The sequence below is a fragment of the Choloepus didactylus genome, chromosome 2 (genome assembly GCF_015220235.1).
Source record: "Choloepus didactylus isolate mChoDid1 chromosome 2, mChoDid1.pri, whole genome shotgun sequence".
In the NCBI taxonomy this organism is placed as follows: Eukaryota; Metazoa; Chordata; class Mammalia; order Pilosa; family Megalonychidae; genus Choloepus; species Choloepus didactylus.
The window spans coordinates 10,699,687-10,726,232 of record NC_051308.1 but is presented as its reverse complement, the minus strand read 5'-3'; the positions used below and the strand labels follow the sequence as shown (position 1 = coordinate 10,726,232).

At 45.7% G+C, this 26,546-nt stretch overlaps 1 protein-coding gene across 7 annotated transcripts in view; it reads right to left on the bottom strand.

Moving 5' to 3' along the window:
* The window catches only part of SYNJ2 (synaptojanin 2), a 173,200-nt gene that overhangs the window by 57,099 nt on the left and 89,555 nt on the right, over positions 1-26,546 (bottom strand). For all 7 annotated transcript variants that reach the window (XM_037820421.1, XM_037820430.1, XM_037820438.1 and 4 more), the window contains exons 7-18: positions 20,245-20,341; positions 16,686-16,858; positions 15,893-15,974; positions 14,935-15,084; positions 14,677-14,842; positions 12,951-13,142; positions 9,914-9,995; positions 8,516-8,656; positions 6,612-6,804; positions 4,242-4,400; positions 2,313-2,469; positions 1,171-1,288 (exon numbers count right to left, since the gene is read on the bottom strand). In XM_037820421.1, coding sequence (XP_037676349.1) covers positions 1,171-1,288; positions 2,313-2,469; positions 4,242-4,400; positions 6,612-6,804; positions 8,516-8,656; positions 9,914-9,995; positions 12,951-13,142; positions 14,677-14,842; positions 14,935-15,084; positions 15,893-15,974; positions 16,686-16,858; positions 20,245-20,341 — 1,710 coding nt within the window. The remainder of the gene's footprint in view (positions 1-1,170; positions 1,289-2,312; positions 2,470-4,241; positions 4,401-6,611; positions 6,805-8,515; positions 8,657-9,913; positions 9,996-12,950; positions 13,143-14,676; positions 14,843-14,934; positions 15,085-15,892; positions 15,975-16,685; positions 16,859-20,244; positions 20,342-26,546) is intronic.

Below are 26,546 nucleotides of genomic sequence, written 5' to 3'. Positions count from 1 at the left end.
TCTCTCTGATGTTTCCTGACATGCTCTCACCGCTGGGCCTTGGCATGCTTATTCCCTCTACAGGAAATGCTCTTTCCCCAGATAGCCACACGGCCTGTATTCTCATTTCCTTCTCAAAGGGCATCTCATTGGAGAGGTCTTCCCTGAACATTGTGTATAAAATAACATCAAGCCCTCGGTTGTCCCCCTGGCACTACATTTTTTGCATAGCACTTGCATTTACTTGCTGTCTCTTTCTCACCACTAGAAAGTAAGTTCAATGAGCATGGTCTTTATTTTGTTCAGTGCTTATTACCAGTGTCAACAACAGGGGCTGAAATATTAGGTCCCTCAATAAATATTTGTTGAATGAAATGTTTTAAAACATACTCATTCAAGTAGCAAACCTAGAAGTCATATATATATCTGAAGACTTCCCGAGTGTTACATCTAGGTATGTATTTGCAATAACATGGATCTAAAGAATTTAGATGTATCTAACTGTTCACCATCAGCTTTTTCTCAATTTCTTTCCTTGGAAAAGCCAAAAATGACACAATAGTTTCGATAGTAGCCTTAGGAAGACGATTAAGCACTTCCTTATCTACACCTCTCAAAGCCTCAGCAACCGTCTCATCTCCCTCTGTAGAGAGCCCCAGGGCACACCACCCTCCCTCCCTCCTGCTTACATTCCATCCCCAATGCAGGATGCAGGAGGCCAAACCAACAACCTGGAGCATTTAAAATCCCTGGATCCAAGATAAAAACACCCTATGACATTTCTAGTAACGAAATATTAGAAAAATTATTTGTCAACAGGTAATCAATTCCATAGACAGATTTAGTGAAACACTAGACAGCAATTACAAATGAATGAACTACATCTATAATCTCAGCATGACTGTATCTCAAAAATATTAAGGAAAAAAAAGCTGCAGAATGGCATTTATGAAAACTTTAAAGACAAAATGCTGTAAAGTTGGGTCTTAAATTTTCATAAATGGTGTCATTTACGATATGGAGCAGTGACAAAATGTTAAGATTTATTAATTCTTTGTTCTTTTACCGTATCTTACGTACACATGTGTGTGCAAATCTTTTTGGGAAGAGTGTGTCGGCTCCCTTTGGGCAAGGGGAGATCCTGCCTTCTTCAGCAGTGGAGGGCCTAAGCATCCCCAGGAGAAAACATACCTGTGATCAGATGCCTGCAGCTCTGCTCGGCCATAATACATGAGCACTCCAGGAGACCAGGTATGCTTCACTCTGGTGTCAGCGTTCAGGTCGCTCTCTAGAAGGTTGAGTTCTCCAGCTGCTCACAGGGGCGCCATTCAAGAGACCCACAGATAACGCAAAATTGTATCAATAGACATCACTGCCAATTATGAAACGTCTACTCACAAAACACCACACGCCTCAGTCTCATTCACTCCACCCCTCTGGGCTTGAAAACATGCTAATGTTGCTCTGGGGACTGGAGTTTTAAAAAGTCCTCAAATGTAGATTATCCAAAACAGGAAAAACCATCACTGCAATTAACCTCCCCAGCAGGCAACTATGGGCCTGGAACACAGAAATTGCTGCTGCCAGGTTTTCTGCTCCAAAGGCCACAGGAATTAGAGCTCTGCAGCCCTTTGTCCATTGAGAGGCAGACATGAAGAATTACACAGAATCCTTCTGGCCCCCAGCTCCCAGGGAAGTGGGCCATACAGAAGTTCACTGACTTATTAGAATGAAAATTCATTTTCATTATGTGGTTTCCACATTCGAAGAACAGTTGAAAACAATGGGTTGGATCAAGTACGTAAGTACCCGTAAGGGTGTGTGTGTGTGTGTGTGTGTGTGTGTGTGTGTGTGTGTGTGTCAGGAAGAAGAGGTGGGGGCTGAACAAAAGGCAGAGGGGACAGCTCTGATGCAGGGAAGAGGACAGCCAGGAGGGTGTGTGTGTGTGTGGGTGTGTGTGTGTGTGTCAGGAGGACGAGGTGGGGGCTGAACAAAAGGCAGAGGGGACAGCTCTGATGCAGGGAAGAGGACAGCCAGGAGGGGGTGGGTGGGTGGGTGTGTGTGTGTGTGTGTCAGGAGGACGAGGTGGGGGCTGAACAAAAGGCAGAGAGGACAGCTCTGAAGCAGGGAAGAGGACAGCCAGGAGGGGGACACCCCCAAAGCACAACTTCCAAAATTTAGGGGTTAACATGCGAGATGACTTTCAGTTTGAGGTTATCAGGAAGGTTGTCATCGCTACAGTAAAGAGCACTGAGCTGCCAACTGTGATTCTTTCCTCTGGGGTGTTTATCACTCGCCCTCCACCAGCTCTCAAAAGTGCACGTCTCGCTCACCAGTTTTATCAAAAGGGTGTTTCTTCCTCCACCACAGCACCCTGTCTGTCCAGGCCGGGGTTCGGCATTTGTCACTCGTATCGTAGGCGGCCGAGCCCACATCATACTTGTAGGTGGGTCCAAAATTAATGGCTCCTTCGTGGAAGTCTTTAAAAATCTGTTTAGAGAAAGAAGTCACAAGGTCATCTTAATTCTCTAGATTCTGTATGTTAGATGCAAAAATAAAATTAAGAAGGCACATTGCAGAATGTTCTGTTCTTCAAAAAGTTAACAGAATCTACATTTGCAAATATGTTTGAAACTGGACCTAGCTGTGCTTTTACATCAGCAAAACAGTAATAACTGCCTGTTCATCTACTGACCTACACTCACCTTCCTCCAGTACCCTATTCACACCCTCCATTCCTCGGTGCATGGCAGACAGAGAAAGGACTGAGTGTGACCTTCCCTGCATTCCCAGGACCTAGAGTGATGCCTGGCCCTGACCTAACAAGGGCTTCATGAATATTTATCAACTAAGTGAACTGGGTAAGCAAAAGCACATAATTCAAGTCCAGTTTTTCTCTCTGTTGAGCTCTGGATCTGGCCTTGGTACTAAGGGAAGGCCTGGAAACAAATCCTCACCAATTCTCAGAGTGCCTTGGTGAAAGGGTGTGAGAATATTGGCCAGGGGAAAGACAAACCTGTTTGGGGAAGATGGGGTCACTTCTCTACCCACTCATCCCTCAGGGAACCATGTTACTGGCAGGGGTTGAGGAGGGAGCACAGAAAAAACCTTTCAGGACATCCACATCTCCCTTTAGCAAAGCCCTAACTCCCTTATCCTCCTATTTAATCGGCTTCATTTTCTGAAGGTAAATGGAATCTTAGCACGCTTCTCCATCTCAGCCCTTCCTGCTAACCCAGCAGGCACTGGAGCAACACTCCAGATAAGCTGGAGAAGAAGGTAAGAGCAGGTCACCTGGAAGGAGGCTAACGTGACCTTGAATAACTGAGGACAGACCCCATAGTTGAATCTTTCCTATTTACAGCATGGTCTAAGAAGTCCTAAAAACATGCCCAGGGCTCACTGAGGAGGGGAAGTATGAGCTCTGTACACTTTGAGAGTTTGGACCGAATCATGGCTCTGTGTACTGAGTGTGTGACCTTGGATAAATTATTTGACCGTGGCCTCAGTTTTCTTGTCAATAAAATGGGTCTAGTACCTTATTTGTAGGTCAGTTTTAAGAATTACATGTACGGATTGGTATGTAATACATATTGAACATTATAATTTGTGTTTTACCAACAAGAAATATCACCAAAATAAAGTATTTTGAGCAGAATCGAAACTGTCACCCAGTGGTTTACTCTATCTGAAGTAAACAGTCCCTAAACAGTCTCTTAACGTGAGGAGCTGGGGTGGAGATATGTGTTGTGGACATGTATACCTCGGCATCAACAGCTGCACACAGCAACATGCTCAAGGGCTGACATCGGGCCCGTCAAAGCAGCTGTGACTCCAGCTGAAAACAGCTACTAAATGGTGAGACACAGAAACTGAGGGCTCAGCTTGAAGGAAAGAGGAGAAGACAGTGACCCCAGCCCTAACTGCAGGAGCACTTAGGTGGGGCAGGGAGGCTTCCGCTCTGAGCTCCCACAGCTGGTCTTGCTCCCCAGTGTTCTTTCACATAGGCACGGACCCCCAGCCACCAGAAGACACACGAATCCTGTCCATTGCCAGCTAAGGCCCACTGAAGGAGAAACAGGGAGTATGTGGGATGGACTTGTGTTTCTCTAAACTCACAGGTCACACATTTTCTACAATATCAGAAACATCACCAAATCTACCCGTGGAACTTAATTTACTGAAAACCAGCATATACACTTAATATTATTCTATTCTGTACTGGAGCAGCTGCTAAAAAATATTTTTAAAGTACCACTTACTTTTCCACTTGATTTCTGTAGCTGCAGCTGATCAAATTCCAGAAGTTTCTTCCAGTCTTGGCGTTTAACAAAATAGAAGACTTCTTCGTAAGTAAGGTCAATGCGGTAGTTGAAATCGCCGCACCAAAACACATAATCATGAGAAAAAACATTTCTCCCCTAAATTGTACAGAAAATCGATTATTATTACCTCACACATTGCAAGTAAGGTGGGAGAAGGGATAAAAACAAGCTCACCACATGGATGAGGAAAACCACATTTTTCTTAAAATGTTACTTAAAAACAAAAACAAAAAACACTTCCAATACAGCATTTCATTTTCCACTAATCCCATAAACCTATCTAGACATTTTTTCATGACTTATTTTTGAATTCCAAATAATTTTGTTGGGTGGTTTGGAGAAAGCCCCAACTCTAGCTAGGAAAGCAAGAGGGCAAATACTCTCCCAACTCAGATCATGAGGGTCAGGCTGTGCTCCTGCTTTTTGTTTACCCTCTCAGAAGACTTGCCCAAACAGTCAGCATTATGAGAATGAGGTTTATGAAAAGTGTGAATGCTCAGAACATGCAGCTTCATAAAACCATGGATTTTATACACTCTCATTCTGTGCCCGTCTCCTAGTCTTGCCTCCTCCTTCTCACCCTCCAGTCCTGCCCCGACACTGGGAGCCCATGATTCCCCTGGGATGCCAGTCCACCAGCTCAGCCCGAGAGCCTCAACCCTGCTCCTGCCAGAGCTGTCTCCCCCCGGGAAAAGCAGCAGCTCTGTAGTAGCTGTCTAGAAGGGCTGGTTCTGCCCCAGGTGCATTTCATCCTCATAGCAGCCCGGTGAAGCAGACACCACCAACTCTTTTAGATTTAAACAAAACAAAACAAAACAAAACAAAACAAAAAAAAAAAGCTTAAGTAACTCACTGCAGGTTACACAGCTAGTACATGATGGAGGCAAAATTTGAACTCAGACCCCCCTGGTTCCAAAACCCATTTCTGTTCTACTATACTATGTAGCATTCTTGCTCCCCCTACTGCACAAAAATGATCTGGATAGCAGGATTTAAATGATCACAACCAAATGTGTGCACAGTGCAGCACTGTTCAAAGGATGTTTCTACAACAGCCTGAGCTGTCTGATTCGGTAGCCACTAGCTTCATACAGCTAGCGAGCACTCTAAATAGGGCCACGTTATTCTAATTTTAATTAATTCTAATAAATTTACTATTTTAATTTAATTTTAATTGATTTAAGTTTATTTGAACTAAATTTAAGTAGCTTCTTGTGGCTGGCAGCCACCTTATTGGACAGCACAGGTCTAGAGAATTAACTTATACGAACCCTCAGTATTTCTGTTGTTGGAAGAAAGAGCTGTATTATGAGCCCTTAAATTATTTTGAATGTATCCCAAGTTTACTACTTCAAAATAGCTTTTTAAGTGAAAAAGTTGGACTTTTAAAAAAATCACACACACACATATATACAAAACATGCCTAGTGTCTTTCATAATCTAGAAAACTACAAATTGAAAAATTCCAAATTCATATACGTAGTTCTTCTTTAACACAAAGGGGGAAAGACAAGAATTATGGCATTTATTAATGAAAACTAAGGAATCTTTGCTTTGAGCACTGGCATAGCCCAATATATAACAGGAGGATGTCAGTTTTAAGGGATCCATTCTCACACAGAAGAACTCCATGACCCAACCAAACTTCTCTCTGGCACTGGAAGGACATGTGGCTAGAAAAGCTGAAGTCCCTCCTCACCACTGTGGAACAGCCGAAGCTCAGTGTGCACCAGTGAAGGTGTGCCCGGAAGGAGAACATTAAAATCTTAACTTGGAAAGAAAATCCTCAGGCTTCAGAACGAACACCTCCAGACCACCACCAGAGGACAGCATTGTGCACGTTAATGGCAACCTCGAGCTCACGGAAGGACACAGCCATGCTTGAACAGAATGTGTGTTAAGATTGTGAATCTCAAACTGAGTCTTGTACCACTTGGACTCACATGTTCTTCACCAATTTGGACAAAGCATGGACATATTGGTTTTCTTTCCCCATTCCATTCACTTCAACTAGAAAATTGGAAAGTGTACACGAGAAAATTCAGGGCACCTAGGACGCTTGGAACATGTACAGATGGGCTCCTCTGGCACACTTCTGTTATACAGGTGGATTCCAAGTCTCTTCCATGGGCAGACAGAGCTGTCTCCTCCACCCTAGTGTTAAGCCCTCGAGGGCAGGGACCCACTTGTGGTTTCATCCCTGAGGCCTGGCTCATATCAGAGGCTTAAACAATCATTTAAGGGACTCAATTGAGCAGGGAGGCCACGGCATCCACTCCCGCCATCCCCCAAACCCACGCGACTCACCGCTGGGAAACTCAGCTTCTGGGTGATCTCTTTGTAGTCCTCATTCCGCTCCTTCACCTGGGACTGCCCTGCTGTTAGGTGGCTGCATATGAAGCAGAAGCTGGTGCTGTGGATCTGGAAGCGGATGCCCACGGCACCTTTGTTCCCGGCTTTTCCGCCCATTCCTGTCTTTACTGTGTCAATTGCCACCTCCCTGGAACACAGGCAAGCATGCATTTGGTTAGTTTCTTAGTGGCTGCCAAAAAAAAAAATGCAAACTTGTTTTGCTACAGAGCAGAGCCCAGCAGCAGCAAGCAGGCTCACAGTGCTGAGAGCTCCGAAATCATCAGCCACAGAGGCTGCTGCATCACATCTGCAGCTGCCAAGCAACCCAGGGACCAGCAGGACTATCATCACCTCCCCTTCCTCTCACTGTTGCCAAGTTTCCTTCTGGGAAGTACAGCAGGTCTTCTAGATGATCCCAACTCTCAAGTGCCTTGTGCTCAGAAAAGAACCCAACAAAGCACCTAATGAAGCTGATGGCACAGCAATCCCTGCTTTCTGCTTTCCTAGTCTCGCTGCCAGCAGAAGCAGAAAGAACTTCACCATCCTGCCCCCACTCCCCATGTGACATTCATGCAAAGAACAGGAGGTACCACCTGGACAACCAACACATTTTAAGGACTAGAAACAACCGGTGTTTAGGCTGGGTGAGTGGTTTCAAACTGACTTTTTGTTCAATGCAGAGTCTTGCTTGAATTACAATGCCAACTTCTAATGAACACAGGTGAGTGGGGAGGTCCAGGGAACCATGGACTAAAACCAAATTTTTTAACATTTCAGTGGCAGTGCCACAGGCAGAGGCCTGCTAGCACGTGTGCTTGCTGGACTACCATTTCATAGACAATGCAAGAGCGCTTGGTGACAGGTGTGCTAGCTCAACAAGCTCAGGGCCAAAGAGGAGAGAAGTTGGGGACACGGGGATCCTAAGGCTATGTCTGGGAATCTGGAGAGCCTCGGCACTGTTCTCCTCGTTGTAATTTGTTTCTAACCCTTACCCTAACTTTACCTTTACCTTAACCCACTAACTCTAGACCCCACCAAACTGCCAAAATAATGCATTCACAGGGACACAGACCTAAAAGTTTCCCAAAAGTCAAGAAAGAGGATTTTGCACACAGCTATCTTGCTATCCGTGTGCTGCCAGGGGGCACACCTTAGTCTTCCAATATGCTGAGGTGTTCAACCAGGTACAAGCCTACTTGATTTAGGAGGAAAAGGCTAGCTGGAAGCCTGACATCAGCTACCAGAAAGACTGGAAGAATTCAAATGCTAAGCGTAAGACCACGCAGTAATATAAGGCTGTTAGAAAGTTGAGGGAAAAGGTGAGTCCCTCCAAAATCTTAAAACACAACACACAAAAACAGCACCTTTCCTAAAAGGGAACACATTCCCAGAGACTTCTGCTTTCTGACATATAGAAAGCTGTATGCCACCTTAGAGAAACAATATGGGGTGATAGTTATAGAGGCTTTCTGCCCACAAGTCCCATTCAGAATTCTTTTAAAAAGAAAAAAAAGAATTGGCATTTCCTGCTCAGTTATTCAACTCTTAATCAGGGAGTTTCCTGTCTGTAAAATTTCAACAAGGAATCCCTTTTCTTGTGCAAAACTGAGCTTGGGTGACAATCTAGTAACTGCTCTCTCCAAAAGTGTTCAGCTTCCTGAGTTCCATTATGCCTTAATAGCAAGACAATATTCTATTCAGCCTTGTTTTCACTTAGAGGTTTTGTTACATTTATCTAGAATAATAGCAGATCCTGATTCCTGATTCAGGGGGCCGGAGAAGGAGGAAGTCATAGAACAAAGCACAGAGACTAACCATCCCTCATTTCCCCCAGATGTTTGTAAAAGAAATGTTCTTACCTGATGAACGGGACATGGTATGGACGCACAAAGATATAAAGACAGACGCCCACCAGCTGTGCCGAGGTCAAGAGAATGTACCTATGGGAGCGTGAGATGGCTTTCTGAAGCTGCTCACCCCACATCTTCCTGTTGGTGGTACTGGAAAGAAAAGAACAGAACAGTGCTCTCTGCAGTGAGCTCTCCCCTCTGTACATCCCAGCCCTCAGTTTACTCTTTTTACAGAACTGATTTCACACCACTTGCCCCAACACTGGTGTCACACCTTCATTCCTGGAACGGATCAGAAATATCTTCTTGTTAGTTGTGTCTTACTCATCACGGTACCAAACTCTTCCACCCAGAAACCTAGCAAGGGCCTTGCTCATAGGCACTCAAGAGAATTCATTGTATTGAATATGTTCAGAAAGTTCCTTTAAATAAAGCTGGGCCAATTTAGGAGGAAAAAAAAAAAGTGGTTTTGATTCTTTCCTTTGTCCCTGGTACAGAGAAGAGAAGTATCAGCTCCTTGCACTCAGCTTTCCTACCTTTCAGCTGGGGAGCACGGCCCAGCCCCTCTCCCATCCCTGCCCCTCATCCCACACACTCCAGGCTTGAGGGCCAACTCCCCTAGTCCAGCCTGAATCAACCTCAGCTCGTGGCGCAGTGTAAGAAAGGGATAAGTTTAGTTTTCACATAGAGACAGCATGGAATAAGGAAAATGGAGGCAGAACCAGCTTAAACAAGCCCTATGGTAAAGGGAAGAAAGAAAATCTATGCTAGCTCCTTATATGGAAAAGTAACCATGGTTACTGGAATGTAAAGAGATATGAGGTAAAATCAGAGGCGGGAACTCACAGCAAAAAAAAAAAATTTTTTTTTTAAACTAAATGAACTCTGATAGGCTGATCAGTTCAAAATCTCAATAATGAGCTAGTTGGCTCTCTGGGATAGACTGTACAAATTAAAATCTCAAAAGATAAATTAGTTAGTGTTCTCGGATAGGCTGTAACCTCTGTAGTACCCAGTCAATGGGGAAACAGGGGAGGGACTTGCAAATTAGAAGTAGAAGATTTAAAGATCGCCATTCTCTTCCTCTGGCGCGCCAGCCTGCCACATGTTTGGCTGGACGCCCTATCTTGCAAGATTGTAAATAAATTCTTTTCTCCTCCAGAACCGAGTGAGCGTTTATTCCCTTACAGGTACCGCTTTATTTCCGACAGCAGGCAGTAGCACCTTGTAGAAGCCACAGCACTAGTCAGCCTTCCTTTAGTTCCTTGATTAAAATAGCTGTTAGCATGGGGAAGACATGAAATCAGAAAGACCAACCTGCCCTGATCCCAGGCCCAGCTGATGCACAAGCAGAAAGGTTCCAGAAAGCCAGGCCTTGCACAACACGACCCTACACTCCTCACTTACCTGGCATTGACGATATTCCCAGCACTCAGTTCCACCATCTCTTCAAATCCCACGGCAAAAATGTCAGCTGGGCTGCTATCATCTGGGAACAGACCGGAAATAAAAGAATCAGAATCCCCAAGCCCTGCATTACGCAATTCAGGTAACATTCCCTCTTCTTGGCCACATTGTCCCACGCTCACCCAGACCTCTCAGGACAGAAGAGCCACACGATGCTCTCCCTTCTCTGCAACTCCCGCTGTAAGTGTGGCCCACAACACCTAGCCTTTGCCTTGTACATATTCGGGCAAGTGATTAACCATTCTGAATCTGTCTCTTTATCTGCAAAAATAGACATGAGCCACCACCTCCCAAGGCAGCTGAAGTGTAAATTAGATAGCCCAGGTAAAGGATATAGCACTTGGCTGGTGTGTCCAGGAGTTCCATAATGTCCACTCCCTCTTCCTTCCTGGTAACTTCAGGCATTAGCACAACCGCCCCAACTTGGAGGCAGGACCACCTCCTGCTTCTGTTTGTGCCTCTTCGAGTACTTTAGCCTGAGCTGGGCTCAGTTAACACCGACTATTGCATTCTGCCTTAGGAGCCGTCATCTTGGGGTCAGAGAAGGGAAAATCCAGCCCGAGCCAAGTCTGTGAGCTATGCCAATGAGCTCTGCAACTGACATGCCTGGTTTAAGGATCCACAGCAAGACCCAGAGGTCTTATTTGCCTGTCCTTTGTTTCCTTTAAACAGGGAAGTTTACTATAATCCCTGCAGCAACTTGCTGAATGCCACCTCTCCATCCTGTGTTTCTAACACTCAGGTACGTGAGCCATCAAGCCCAGACGTGCTGGAGCTGCTCCAGATAAGGTGAAGTGACGCCAACTCCCATCTCCACAATGAAAGCCAGGCTGTCCACTTCCCTCTTACTGAGCCCCACGGCAACCTTAAGCTTCAACTTTGCTCCCTTAAAGCTTCTTTTTTAACATTGATTCCTTTTATTGTAGTAACATGTACCACATGAAAGTCTGCCATCTTAGCCATTTTCAGGTATAGAATTCAGTAACATTAACTTCATTTACAATATAATGCTACCATCACCACCACCCATTACCAAAATGTTTGCATCAACAAAACTCTATATCTATGAAGCAATAACTCCCCATCCCAACCCAGCCCTCAGGCCCTGGTATCCTGTAATCTGCTTTCTCTCTATGAATTCACATATTCTAGCTATTTCATAATAAGTGATATCACAGAATATCTGCCCTTTCATGGATGACTTATTTCACTTAGCAGGATGTCTTCAGTTTCATCCATGTAGTGGCATGTATCAAAACTTCATTCCTATTTACAGCTTAATACTCTTCCATTGTATGGGTATAACGCATTTTGTTTACTCGGTCATCTGTCAACGGACACTTCAGTTGCTTCTGCCTTTGTGAATAATGCCACGATGAGCACTGGAGTACCAGCATTTTTTTTTTTTTTTGAAGTAAACCACCCCTGCTCCTGATTGATCTGATTGGCAGGAGTAACTAGAAGTCAGTACTCCTGAGTCTGGCAGGTCTCCAGGGCGCACTAGTGATCCCACTAATCTCTACCCCAGTAGAAGCCCCCACCAAGCAACAATCAGCTTGCTACAACCACCCACCTAGTCCCTGTAGGCAAACGAAGAGGAGTCGTTTTAAGTATCAAGGAGGAAATTTTCTTCAACCAAACTCACTGGTTCAAAGGTCTTGCTAACTGTTCTCAGCATTCCTGAGGACATTCAAAATGGTGTCTGAATGTATCACATGCGCCTGCACAGGCACCACTTACGCTGAGAATCCTATTAAGTCTGAACTGTGGACTCAAGCTCCCCTCCTCTCTGCAGGCAGAAAAGAAGGGCTGAGGCAGGGAAGACGGGGTGCTGAGCAGGGCCCCGGGGATAGCAGTTGAGAATGTTAATAGGCACAGGCCAGGTTAAGTCAGCCGGACCACGAACCATTCAACAGGCAATGAACCAGATAATGAATCTCTTCTGGAATCAAGGAAGGGGGAGAGAAGAGGGGCAAGGCTCATGGCAAATGCTGAATGGACCAAACTAATTTACTCCTCAGATTCTGAGTTCTGAAGCTATTAAATATATTGCATTGGTCTCAGACAAAAGGTAAAGTGCCAAATTTGGAATTATTTTATTCTTAAAAAGTATGCAAATTCTTTCATGACTACCTAAAGCTGATGTACATAGCTAGTTTGCAGGAATGCAGGGATCACAGATGTTCCTGGTGAGTTTGTAATATTAAACGTGTATTTAGCTTAAGCTCCTACCAGTAATGCGGCTCTGTAAGCCACATCTTTCTGCTAATGACAAGAAGGTTCTAATTATGACACCTAAAACAGCAAAATCTCTATATGTGAAAAGAGAATTCTGCCACTCTGATAACTCTTCCAAGCATTCTGAAAGAGGAAGAAGTCAAATAGTCAATTTGTTAGGCAGTGTGGCAGACTGAATTATGTACCCCAGTTTACACATGTTCTTGGTCTTGATCTGATTCCTGTGGGTGTGAACCCACTGTAAATATGACCTCTTGACAATGATACTTTAGTGACGGTGTGGCCCAAATGAACGAGGGTAGGTCTTAATCCAGATTCCTGGAGCCCTCCTAAAGAGAAAGAATCTGGAAGCCAGAGTAAGAGAAAACTGCAGGAAAAAGCCAGAAGTCAAGGGAACCCAGATGAGGAAGGAGAGGACATCGCCATGTGACATGAGGCAGAGATACAAGCCAAGGAAGCCCCAAATCGCTGGCAGCCAGGACCAGAATGTTACAGACTTTGGGGAGAAAGCTTCGCCTTGCATACGCCTCGATTTTGGACTTCTCCCAGCCTCAGAACCATGGGGCAATAAACCCCTGTTGTTTACACCAATCCATCGTGTGGTATTTGTCATAGCAACCAGGCAAACTGAGAGTGAAAATGCCAAATACAAACTCCCACAAGGCAATGGCGATTAAAAAGGTAAAATGAGTATTAAGTGGAATTTGCATTTTGTTTTCACCAAAGAAACTGCTCTCACCCTGAAATTCGGCAAGTCCAGAAAGCTTGGGCGAATCAAGCAGCCAGTCGGTCAGTTCTCCAGTCCCAAGAAGATTGCTCCTGAACTGTTTCCCTCCATTGACATTCCAGGTTCCCATGGCAATTCGGATCCGTTTGAAATTTGTGAATTCAGACTGACGCTCTGACATAGCTTTCAGGATCCTGGGAGTCACTGTGAGGAGGAATAAAAAAGGAGGAACATTTCTCTGCAGTTCCAAACCGCATGCATCCACCAAAAATATGGAAGGGGCTACTGTCACAGAAAGATGAATTCATTAGCCAATAGATATGGACAAAAATATGGTCCTTACGAATATGACAAAAGGTGAAAAACCACAACAACCCTTTTATTTCTCTGATGGCATTTTAAAAAATAAAGTCTTGAAAACACAGGACCAGAAATTCACCCCTCCACACTCTTACTCAACTAGAGCCACAGAGGCTGTGTGACATCAGATTACAGGGAATTTCATAGACATAAGTGGAAAACATCTCACCCTCAGCATCCACTATATGATCTAGCAGAAGAACAAGGCACAGGAACTTCAGCAAAGGGACAATGGCATCTCACATAGTTTAAAATATTATATTTATATAACTTTAAATGTCTTACCAAAAACCCATCTTTGCATTTTCACCTTCCATACTGTATACTTGATTTTTTTGTTTTAACCTCAGACTTGAGGCTATTAAAAAATCATTACACTGAACCATGTCCTTCCTCTAGATATCCAATATATATTCTGTTTTTTAAACTAGTGATTTCACCCAAATCTAGTACCTTGCTACTAAATAGAACTTACTGTAATACTCAGAGCTGCTTTTAACTTTTACCGAGCCAGTGTTACTTCCACAGTAGAAAACAAACATCACCTTGGCTATTGATTGGAAGCCAAAAGAGAGTTCCCCAGTGATGGAAGAACAGATAGTAGGAAAAGGCTATGAAGCCATTTTAAAAGTGGGGAAATAAATTTATCAAAAGCACCAAAAAATTCTAAGATGAAACTTATGCATCCTACTAAGGAACAAATGCTAGTCTCCCCCTTCCCCTCCATTTGCTTTACAAAGTTCACCAGCTCTACAGAATAAGAAACCATTAAAATTTCCCCAAAGCAACTTCTAGGTATTGGGAGAATCTTGACAGTCTTGCCCCTGAGACCCGAGATGCCCTCATCCCCAGAAGACAGCAGCATTCTTCTTGTTCCTCTATTTCTGCAGGCTCCTTAGGAGCTGTAACAGAAACCATGGCCACCTTCATGTGGGAAACTCCTCCAAGAAACAGGAACCAAGAGCCCCCGAGGCTAAGAAAGAGTTTCTGAAAAGCACCAACATTCCAAGAAATCAATACTTTAGAAATGGTACACTTGCTATTTCAGAGCCCCCTCGATTTCTCCTCTCCTCTCAGCATGGACAAATAGAACAAGCCAAGAAAGGAGAAGAGTGGGCACTGGTCCCAGGCCAAAAAGCAAGGGCTCTCAGGAAATACTACAGTAACAACTAGAAATTGCTTAGGTAAACTGGTCAGACCACAAGGCTCTCCCTCTGCCCTATACCTGAAGAGAATGCCTGCCATTCGCCATCTTGGATTGCACAAGAAAGAGTGAGAATGTGTGGCTGGTTAATGTAACCCACCACCAACACCTATGCCTTCCCAGTAGAAGGACAACTAGATGCCTACAAGCAAGAAGAAAGGGGTGTCCTCTTACCCAGAAGGGCTGTGTTGTCCATAAGCATCCTTCCTTTGTCTGCCGACTCCTCATTGTAGACATCCCCAACCAACAGCAGCTTGATGGCCTCCTGCTTCACCCCATCAAAGAAGTTGGACTGGATGGTACGAGACACAGACCGAGCTCCATCCTTCAACTTCCCCACCTGCCACAAGCCAACAGCACAGGCCATGAGGGGGATTTTAGGCAGCCTTAACCCCACCCCACCCCACCCACCGCACCTAAGTCTGCTCCTACCTTGGCCTTCCCTTCCAGGGCCCTGCTGCCTGTGAACACTTTGCTCAGGCTGTGCCCATTCAGAGACCACATCGTTTTGAAGGATTCCACAAAGCGGTCAATGATGGGTTTTGAATTTAACCCCAGGCTCTCAAGCTGCAGATGAAGGACCTGGGTGAGAAAAAGGGACACAGGTTGGTGACTTCTCACATGGAGGCCCTCTATGGCCACCGGTGACCCTCCAGCCTTAGCATGGACATCGCTAAGAGCCATCCCAATGAGTTCCTTATTTCAGCATGTTGCAAAATGCTCTGCGCCCTGGAAGATTCTGCAGACCTCCAGAGGAAGACAAGGTCCGACAGCAGAGAAAGTTGCTTCCCCCCATAACTATACTGACTTTATTTATGCATTCCACCCAGCCCCTCCTCTGGCCCCCCTCCTCCCTTGGCACATCCCCACCCCCACCATCAGAGGGCAGGATGGCAAGTAGGGGCAGACCACAGGCAGGGCTGGCCCCACCTCCTCTCCTCCCAGCAATGAGCCAGGAGAGGTCAACCAGATGACCAGGGCCACACGGAAAAGTTTCAGATCTTCAGATTCCCTCCTAGGTTTAAAACTAGACACTCAAAACAGCCAGTCTCCTGCTACCTTTGCCAAATGGTATGTACAATCACTATTGTTTCTCAAGGTGGCACTGGGTACCTTTGGGCCACCATGTCTGAGACACATTCCAAAAAGGTGCACAAGTGTGCTTCTCTATTACAGGGAGAAAAGGTATGTTGTAGCACAGGCAAGCCAGCCACTCAGAGAAACCTATCTTTGAACACCTCAGCCCAACCCTGTCCCACCTCCCTCAGAGCTGACAGAGGAAGCTGGAAGAAACACCCCCCTCACCACGCCATCCAATGTCCTCAGCAGCCTACCCAGGCTGCAAGCGCAGGACATGACCCAGGTGGCCTGAGGGGCAGCGGGGACTCACCTCAAGTGCAATAAAGCCCTGCACGGTGTTGGTTCGGTCCAGGCAGTCGAGGCAGTTCATCCGCAAGGTGCCTTTCTGAAAACTTGGCACAATGACAAGAATGCCAACGTTACAGGTCATGTTTGAAGGCGCGGCAACTGGAGCACAATGGCGCATGTTTAGGCTACAGACCCCCAAGGAAACATGTCCCAAGAGTGAGCCCTTACCCTGTCACACATAGCCCACCAGCACCCCTGCCATGCATCCTGCCAGGCTCCAAGCCCTGCTGTGGTAGTGGGCAGACCCTGATGCTCCTATTGCAGCCTGCAGACCATGTCATTAGAAGTATTGGGATTTGGGGGAAATGGACTCTTTTCTCCTCTGCTCTGAACAGGGCAACCCCCTCCCAGGTTCTGGGGATGGTCCGTGTCTTTGCCAGCTGTCTCAGTATATTAGTCACATACCCCTCTTTTACCTTCACAAGTGTTTCAGTTTGGATGGTTTAATCGTATGGCCGCCCTAGCTCTGTACTTTCATACAGTCTACTTTGTTATCCTCTTTTGCTAGAAAACCATGCTTTACCATCTAGCTACAAAATTAAAACGCATGTTTCTGATTGCAGGAAAGGAAAGGAGAAAGCTGGAACCTGAAATACCTACTTTCGCCAAGCTTATGACCCAGGAAACTGTAAGTGTGACTTAACAGCAAGGGGAAAGAAACAGGCACGCGCCCTTGGGTCAGGGAAGGGAAGAGCCCCCTCATTTCTCTGCTACCTCCCCCAGCGGGAAAACGAAGCACACCAGAGGAAACTCACCGTGGACTTACATTCTCGCCCTTCGTGAACACATCAAATTCATCCCAGTGAAGCTTTAACTGAGGTCTCAACAAGTTCTCCAATTTCTCTAGCTTACCACCTTTGGCAAATTGATGGAAGTCAAAATTTATCATAGGCGTGTCGCTGGCGTGGCCAGAAGCCCAGAGTAACTTCTGCAAAGGAAAACAGGGAGAGTGTCGAGAGGGACAAAGAGAAGGCAAGACAGTGACTGCCAACTTCCTCTCCCACCTGGGATTCGGGTGGCTGCCCAATGCTTCTCAGCAGAGCCTCTAAGTTTATCAGTAAAACTTGTGGGGGATAGAGTGGCTTATTAGCCCTGACCCTGAAAAGAAGGCACAGGACAAAACTCCTGGCGGGGGGGTGGGGGGGTGGTAATAAACCACCACAAAGGGCATGTTGCCTGCAAAAGAGCAGAAGGTCCACCTTGGGCAAAAGGGAGCATGTACAGGTGTGGCTCCCCAGGGCAGTGGACAGCCTGACTCAGACATCACATCCCTGCAGGCTGTAGGAAGTTGTAAATTGAGGGAAGGGTCACTCTGTGCTTCAGAGACCCCAAGAGCGGCAAGCTCCTCAAGTACAGCAGCTGCAGCAGGCTGCAGAGCTCATAATCCAGCTGGCCGTTGCCCTGGTAACCAGTCTCAGGGTGGATGTGCCCTGGCACAGCCAAGTAGCCCAGCTGGGGTCTCTGGGTGGAGGCAGGAGGTGGGCCCAGTGAAACATCAGCATGGCGAAAAGGGGGCTTAGGGCCAGGGGCCTATGCTAAAGGCTGTGCAGTGACGGAAAGTATAGCATGTGGTCCTTGGGCCCCCCTCAGCCCAGCCAGAGCTCAGCTTTCTCTCCAAACAGCCTCATGGTAAAGGAGAAACCAGCTGCCTTCCCAACACCCAGCCCCCTTTACTCTGGGCCGCCCCGTACCCACACCACTCAACTTCAGGTCACATTTAGTTCAAATTTTATCCAGCCAGGAATTCATGTGGTATCTAAGAGCTAAAAGAACTTTGGGTGACCTGGTCCCTGTGCTACTCAGAGGGCCTGTCCACGATGAGCCAGGATGTAAATCAATATCACCAAGAAAGTCTCGAGTGCAAAAGAAGCTGGCCGGACAGAATGGTGTGCTTAGTGGCTTGGTGGTTACATTCTGGAGCAAGTGCCTTGCCTAGGTGGGAACTGACAGCAACCAGGTCACAGCCTGATCACTGGAGCCGTGGCCACACTCTGCACAAGTCCCCCAGTCAGCCAGGGGCAATGAGGAGCCAGGCCTGATGCGACGACCAGGCCTTCCCAGTTCCGACTTGGCATCCCTGAGCTGGTGTGTGCTGCCTCTTGGGACTGCCTGGGAAGCAGCGCTCACCCACCTGGGCCCCCCACAAACACCACGCACGTGAGACACTGTCACTCCTGCCCCTGGTCATGAGAGGGCCTTCAGGGTTAGGAACACTCCCACCAGCTGCTGGGAAATGGGGGCACAAGGCAGCCTTTCCCTCAACTCAAGGCATAAAGTGGAGAGAGAACTTCGGGATGTATTTTTCTTGCTTAAGAATAAAAAAGACCACAGACATAGGGGACTGGTGGTTTGATGGGTTGAGCCCTCTACCATAAGTTTTACCCTTGGGAAGACGGTTGCTGCAAAGGAGAGGCTAGGCCTCCCTGTATTTGTGCCTAAGAGTCTCCTCCTGAATGCCTCTTTGTTGCTCAGATGTGGCCCTCTCTCTCTGGCTAAGCCAACTTGAAAGGTGAAATCACTGCCCTCCCCCCTACGTGGGATCAGACACCCAGGGAAGTGAATCTCCCTGGCAACGTGGAATATGACTCCCGGGGAGGAATGTAGACCCGGCATCGTGGGATGGAGAACATCTTCTTGACCAAAAGGGGGATGTGAAAGGAAATGAAATAAGCTTCAGTGGCAGAGAGATTCCAAAACGAGCCGAGAGATCACTCTGGTGGGCACTCTTACGCACACTTTAGACAACCTTTTTTAGGTTCTAAAGAATTGGGGTAGCTGGTGGTGGATACCTGAAACTATTAAACTACAACCCAGAACCCATGAATCTCGAAGACAGTTGTATAAAAATGTAGCTTATGAGGGGTGACAGTGGGATTGGGAATGCCATAAGGACCAAACTCCACTTTGTCTAGTTTATGGATGGATGTGTAGAAAAGTAGGGGAAGCAAACAAACAGACAAAGGTACCTAGTGTTCTTTTTTACTTCAATTGCTCTTTTTCACTCTATTATTCTTGTTATTTTTGTGTGTGTGCTAATGAAGGTGTCAGGGATTGATTTAAGTGATGAATGTACAACTATGTAATGGTACTGTAAACAATCGAAAGTACAATTTGTTTTGTATGACTGCGTGGTATGTGAATATATCTCAATAAAATGATGATTAAAAAAAAAAAAAAAAAAAAAAAAAAAGAAAAAAAAAGGCAGCATCACTGCCAAGACGGGTAGAAGATGCAATACTTCTTGAGCTTGTAGCTAATAGCAACAAACCAAACGAGAAAAGATTGGCCAGATAAGCCTGGCTGGCAACCAGAAAGTCTCCACCACAACCTGCAGCTTTTCTAAGCAGAGTGCAGGGAGCACCTGGCTGGCCTGGGCTGCCCAGCCAGGGGACAGCTTGGCTGTGGATGCCTCGGAGATGGGCCTGGCTTCCTGCTGAGGGGAGGCCAGATTTCAGCTCTCCCCTATCACAAGGGGCTTCCAACAACAGAGCTTTTCTCTGTTAAGCAGAGTACGTGGAGGCCACCAGGCTTACTCTGTAAAACTTTTTTACGTTGTGGTTTTCTTTGAGGAAGTGGAAGATGTGTGGGAAGAGGCGAAGTGCCCAGCCGGGCTCCGTGGATGGGGGAACCGAGGCAGGCGGCCGAGTTGGGGGCCCCTAACCCTGCCCCGGATTCCCTTGCACCTGCTCTGAGCAGGTCGGCTGGGAGCCTTGGGGAGCTCTGCACAGGAAGCAGCTTTCAAGGGCAGCCCAAACAAGAAGGGCATTTGAAGGCTGTCGAGCAAGCAGGTGGAAAACAGGTAAAACTCCTGGTTTTCACCAGAGCAGGGCACTGCTGAGTGGTGGGGAGGCCCTGCAGCATCTGAGCTAGAGCCTGGGAGAAACGGGAAGCAGAGGGCTTCCTGGGGAGGTCAGGGACATGTGGTGGGAACACAAATGTGCGTGGGGAAGGTGAGGGTGAGCCCGCCTTTCTCCCTCCCTGGACTGAGAGCAACCTCTCAGAGAGAGCTGTGAGAAGGACCAGCTCTCATAAATCCTCACTGCCCCTGCCTGGGAAGCACTAGGGGGAATGGAGCTGCTTCTCCCCAACTATCATTTCATAAACATTAAACTTAACACTTCAGAAGCCTCAATCACCAACCGCTGCCATGTTCACAGGCTGCAGTGTTGGTAAAACACTATGCCCTGAGCCTAACCAGAGCACCCATTTCTGGTTCAGTCTCCACCGGAACCCACACCTGCTCCCGCAATGTGCGCGGGAAGCTGAGGGGTGGGGGCAAGGAGGGGGTGGTGGGAGTGGGGGGCAGGCGGTTACCTTGAAGGCTCTGTTGAGCACCTCCTCTCCACCCCGGCTCCCCAGCAGGTTCACGACCACTTGCTTCCCATACTGCTCTTTCAGAAGCACCATGTGCCTGCAATGCCAACACACGGCACCATGAGGCCATTTCACTGTGACAGCCTGGCCGCCACGCCCGTGAGGGAAGGGGACCCGCGGGGCCCGGGACCAGCCACTCCCCACCATCCCAAATGGAGAAAAAGGAGTTTGGGGTGAGAAAAAAAGAAATCATCTTTCCCGGCCACCCTCTGTGTTCCTTCCCAATTTGCTGTCTGGAACAAATCTGTCAATGACTGCGTTTGCATCAAGGGCACCGAACACACAGCCAAACAGACTTTTAATCAGTTTCGAGATTTAAATGAATGATATGCTGGACTTTATATAGCGTAGTGCCATTAAGCACCAAATTGCTAATTTGGCCTTTAGTTAATAGAGCCTTTAACTGCCACATACATATCTCTGAAATTGACCTCTTATTTCACTTGGTGCATATCTGTCCTCAAAACTAGGGAAAAAACTGGGAGAAGAGACATCAACGTCAGCCCCTGAATTTTCATCAAAATGCTGCATTTCATCACGTTTAATTAAAGGTCATATTTCATCATGTTTAACCAAAACAAGATACAAGAACCTTTCAGACTTGACTTTTTTTTAAAAAACATACACACATTTATAAATACATGTACATATTCTGTTACATTTTCAACTTGAAATTTTAAGGGACAGACTCCAATATTTATCATTTTATCACTAGTTTTTAAATAATTTTAGAAATGTTTGAATGCAGTGGGGGTTCTTTTTAAACACACACACACACAGAGGGAGATGCTTCAGATATGATGAAAAAAAGTGGATGCAAAGCTGTAATTTCACAGTGCAATCCCTGTACCTAAATATAGAAAAGGGACTGGAAGGAAACACCGTGATATTAGAAGTGCTGGATGTACCTGCAATTTTTAAAGATTTTCTTTGTTAAAAAATTTGGTATTTTTATAATTTCTACAATGACCACATTTCTTTTATAAACTGATTTTTTAAAATGTTGATAGGCCAGTTATCAGAAAAGAACCATTTTCAGTCAAGAAGAGAAAAAAAAGGACATTCTCTTACTGGCTCTGAGGAGGGATAGCATCATGTGGCAAAAAGAAAACTGATTCTGCAGTGGGTAGTTTGAGTTTAGGTTCCTCTGTGGAACTGGCCATGTGACCCTACTTAGGGTGAGCCCTGGCCTCCTGGACATCCTGTTTCTAGATGGACAATTCGGCCAGGCCAAGGCTCCAGCAGCCATGCCCACCCACCCCCAGGGGAGAGGTGTGGCTGCACCAGTCTGATGCAGTCAGGACCTCTACAGGCTGGCACTGCCCTGGGGGTAGGCAGGCATGGCCCCAGGTGATGGTGGGGAGAGAGATGGAGAAGGCGGCGGCTCCACCCCTTCTTGGCTCTCTATGGCACACTCTGCCCAGAACAGGCTTTGCTTCCACGGGAGAAGCCAGAGGTACCTGGCTTGGCCAGTTGCTGGGTAACTTTAATTTTGGGGTGAAATGTGAAAAAGTCCCTGGTGGCCACACATCCCAGCCACATCCTACAAAACTGCTTATCAAAAAGGAGGCAGATGCTTGTCTGCATCTCTGACTCCCACACCTCCTGCTCAACAGGTTCCAAATTCCAGGGTTGGAAGAGAAATGATATTATTCACTGTTTCTGTCCTCTCCCCTGTTGCCAATCCAAACATCCTTGATCAGATTATTCCTCTTCTCTGAGCTAGTTTCTTCAACTATAAAATGAGGCTGAGATTCCTTCTGCAAAGAAGAGCTATGAGGACTAAACGTGAAAGTAAAATACAGTGACTGGCACATGAGGGTTGTCTTTTCTTCCCTTCCCTTTAATGTGAAAATAAGATAGCAGACTTATTATTGATAAGTTAAAAAATTTATCTCACAGGCTCCAGGGACTGTGGGAGAGAGTCCAGCAGTCCACACCAAGGTCAGCAGATGTGAAAACTTGGTGGCCAAGTGAAACCAACCCAGCCTCAGTTACTCCGCATTTAGGCTCATGTTCACTGTCTCTGACTGTTACTGTTACATGAAACTACTTGGGAAACCCTGCAATGTGTCGGGTCATGGAAGAGTGAGATTTCCACCCAGAAGCTTGCTTCCCTTCATTAGGGCATAATTAGAGGAACGAACAGTTAAACTCACACCCTGATCAGCATGCTGAGATTCCCAGGCATGAGTAGCTACATGCAGAATGAGAGGGAGAGAAGACTTCCACTGTTCCACAAAGGTAAGACCCAGGTATCACCTCTCATGAAAGGTCGATGTTTTCAAAACTCATTACCTTGCTGTGATGACCTGCTCATAATCACAGCCCAGGGCCTGCTCAAACACCCCCTCCCTTTAGATGGAGGGCCACAGATAAAGTAGTGGTCAAATATCCTGGAGTCACCAAACATGACTAAATCTAGAATTCTGTGGGTATTAAAACCACCCATGTCAGGGGAGGAAGATGGCGGTTAGGAGAGACACGGCAAAAAAAAGTCACCGTGAAAAATACTGGATAAAAGACAGCAAGTGACCCAGAACACCAGTTCCAGCAACGCACCGGCTGGTCAAGGTCTGCTAAATCCACAGGGGCCGTGCACTTGGTGAAACCAAGAGTCTGAGTTCTGAAACAAGTGAGTGAGCCTGCTGGGGAACTGGTGGCCATGCCGCAGTCAGGAGAAACTGGGGGTTGGTGTTCAGAGACGGATTAGCTTAAAAACCCAAAAGCAGCTGTGGATCTGGCAGCGAGAGCCGCACAACCCAGCATGGTGGGAAGTCCTTCTTTCAAAATGCGCACACGCCACAGTCGGTGGTGTGGATGACAGCCTTTCGCACACCCACAGGTAATTGTCCTGGAGCTAAGGAAGGCAGAGGTCTGCGAAAAGGGAGAAATTACCACACCTCATATAGCCATCTTCTCAGCAGGCTGGGAATGCCCCCGAGCGGCGCGGCGGCCCAGGGCTTCCCTTGGAGACTGTGCTCACCTGTGATACTGCGCTGTCTTCCCCCTGTGGAGGTCCTTAGAAGCAGGACCCACACAGAAGTACCAGGGATCACACACCAATACCAGGGATTAGTGGGTCCATGGCAGATAGAGACTGTGGGGAGACTGAACCGAAAGTTTGGACTCCTACAACAGCAGTGAAGTCTCCAGGAACATCTGGGAGACGTGATTGTTAAAGCCGCCCTCCCTCCCTAACCGCTCAGACCTAACCCCGCATTCAGGGCGGGCAGCACCAACTACACACGGAAACTTGCTGCACCAACTGGATCCCTACAAGATTCAGACCCCCACTCACCACAAAGACAAAGTTGGGGAGAACTGGCTTGAGGGGGAATAGATGGCTCGCAGATGCCACATGCTGGTTAGTCAGAGAAAGTGTACTCCACCAAGCTACAGCTCTGACAAATTAGAGATAATTGTTCAAATAAGCCTACATATCCAAAAAGAACCCTATCAACATAAGCAAATGCCAAGAGGCCAAAAACAGAAAATTTTAAAGCACAAAGAAACCAGACGATACAGATAACCCAAACCCAAACACCCAAAACACAAGATCAGAAGAGACACAGTACTTGAAGTAATTAATCAAAGAACTAATGACAAACAATCAGATCATGGCACAGGATATAAAGGACATGAAGAAGACCCTAGAAGAGCATAAAGAAGAATTTGCAAGAGTAAATTAAAAAAATAGACGATGTTATGGAAATAAAAGAAATTTTAGATAAAATTAAAAAGATTCTGGATTCTCACAGTACTAGATTGGAGGAAGCTGAGCAGTGAATCAGCCAGCTTGATGAGGACAGAATGGAGGGTGAAACAACAAAAGAAAGAATGGGGGAAAAATTGAAACAGATCTCAGGGATATTATGGACAATATAAAACACACAAATATAAGAATCATTGGTTTTCCAGAAAGGGAAGAGAAGCATAAAAGTCTAGGAAGAATATTCAAAGAAATTGTTGGGGTAAACTTCTCACAAATTCTAAACAACATAAATACACAAATCATACACGCCCAACTCCAAACAAAATAAATCCAAATAAACCCACTCCAAGACATATTCTGATCACACTGTCAAATGCTGAAGAGGAGGAGCAAGTTACGAAAGCAGCAAGAGAAAAGCAATTCACCACATACAAAGAAAACAGCATAAGACTAAGCAGTGACTACACATCGGCCACCATGGAGGCGAGAAGGCAGTGGCATGACATATTTAAAATTCTGAAAGAAAAAAATTGCCAACCAAGAATTCTTTATCCAGCAAACCTCTCTTTCAAATTTGAGGGTGAGCTTAACTTTTTCACAGACAAAGAAATGCCAAGAGAATTTGCTAACAAGAGACCTCCCCTACTTGAGATATTAAAGGCAGCCCTACTGACAGAGAAACAAAGAAAGGAGAGAGAGGTATGGAGAAAGGTTCAGTACTAAAGAGATTCAGTGTACGTTAAAGGAAATAGAGAGAGAAGGGGGAAAATACATCCGACAAACATAAACCAAAGGATAGGATGGCTGATTCGAGACATGCCTTCACAGTAAAAATATTGAATGTAAATGGATTAAACTCCCCAATTAAAAGATATAGATTGGCAGAATGGATTAAAAAATATGACCCATCAATATGTTACATACAAGAGACTCATGTTAGACACAGGGACACAAAGAAATTGAAAGTGAAAGGATGGAAAAAATATATTTCATGCACGCTACAGGCAAAAGAAAGGAGAAGCAATATTAACCTCAAATAAAATAGACTTTATAAATAAAAGGGACAATTCAACAAGAAGAAATAACAATCATAAATGTTTATGCACCCTATATCAAGGTGCCCCAAAATACATGAGACAACCATTGGCAAAACTAAAGGAAGCAACTGATGTTTCCACAATAATTGTGGGAGACTTCAACACATCACTGTCTCCTATAGATAGACCAACCAGAAAAAAGACCAATAAAGAAACTGAAAACCTAAACAATCTTATAAATGAATTTGAATTAACAGACATATGTAGAACATTACATCCCAAATCACCAGGATACACATTCTTCTCTAGTGCTCACAGAACTTTCTCCAGAATAGATCATATGCTGGGACATAAAACAAGCCTCAATAAATTTAAAAAAAACTGAAATTATTCAAAGCATATTCTCTGATCACAATAGAATACAATTAGAAGTCAATAACCATCAGAGACTTAGAAAATTCAAAAATACTTGGAAGTTAAACAACACACTCCTAAACAATCAGTGGGTTAAAGAAGAAATAGCAAGAGAAATTGCTAAAAACATAGAGATGAATGAAAATGAGTACACAACATATCAGAACATATAGGATGCAGCAAAAGTGGTACTGAGGGGGAAATTTATAGCTCTAAATGCATAAATTAAAAAGGAAGAAAGAGGTAAAATTGAAGAACGGAGCAACTGAAGAAGCTAGAAAATGAACAGCAAACTAACCCTAAACCAAGTAGAAGAAAAGAAATAACAAGGATTAAAGCAGAAATAAACAGAGAAAAAAAACAAAAACAGAGAACACCAAAAGTTGATTCTTTGAGAAGATCAACAAGATTGACAAGCCCCTAGCTAGACCGACAAAATCAAAAAGAGAGAAGACCCATATAAACAAAATCATGAACGAGAGAGGCGACATTACTGTGGATCCTGAAAAAATTAAAAAAATCATAAAAGGATACTATGAACAACTGTTTGACAACAAAGTAGATAATGCAGAGGAAATGGACAATTTCCTGTAAACTCCTGAACAGCCCAGACTGACCAGAAAAGAAACAGAAGACCTCAACCACCAATCACAAGCAAAGAGATCCAATCAGTCATCAAAAAGCTTCCCACACTTGCCCTTGGCAAGACTGTTGCTGCCAAGGAGAGGCTAGGCCTCCCTATAATTGTGCCTAAGAGCCTCCTCCTGAATGCCTCTTTGTTGCTCGGATGTGGCCCTCTCTCTCTAGCTAAGCCAACTTGGCAGGTGAAATCCCTGCCCTCCCCCCTATGCGGGATCTGACACTCAGGGGAGTGAATCTCCCTGGCAACACAGGATATGACTCCCGGGGAGGAATCTAGACCCGGCATCGTGGGATGGAGAACATCTTCTTGACCAAGAGGGGGATGTGAAAGGAAATGAAATAAGCTTCAGAGGCAGAGAGATTCCAAAAGGAGCCGAGAGGTCACTCTGGTGGGCACTCTGATGCACAATATAGACAACCCTTTTTAGGTTCTA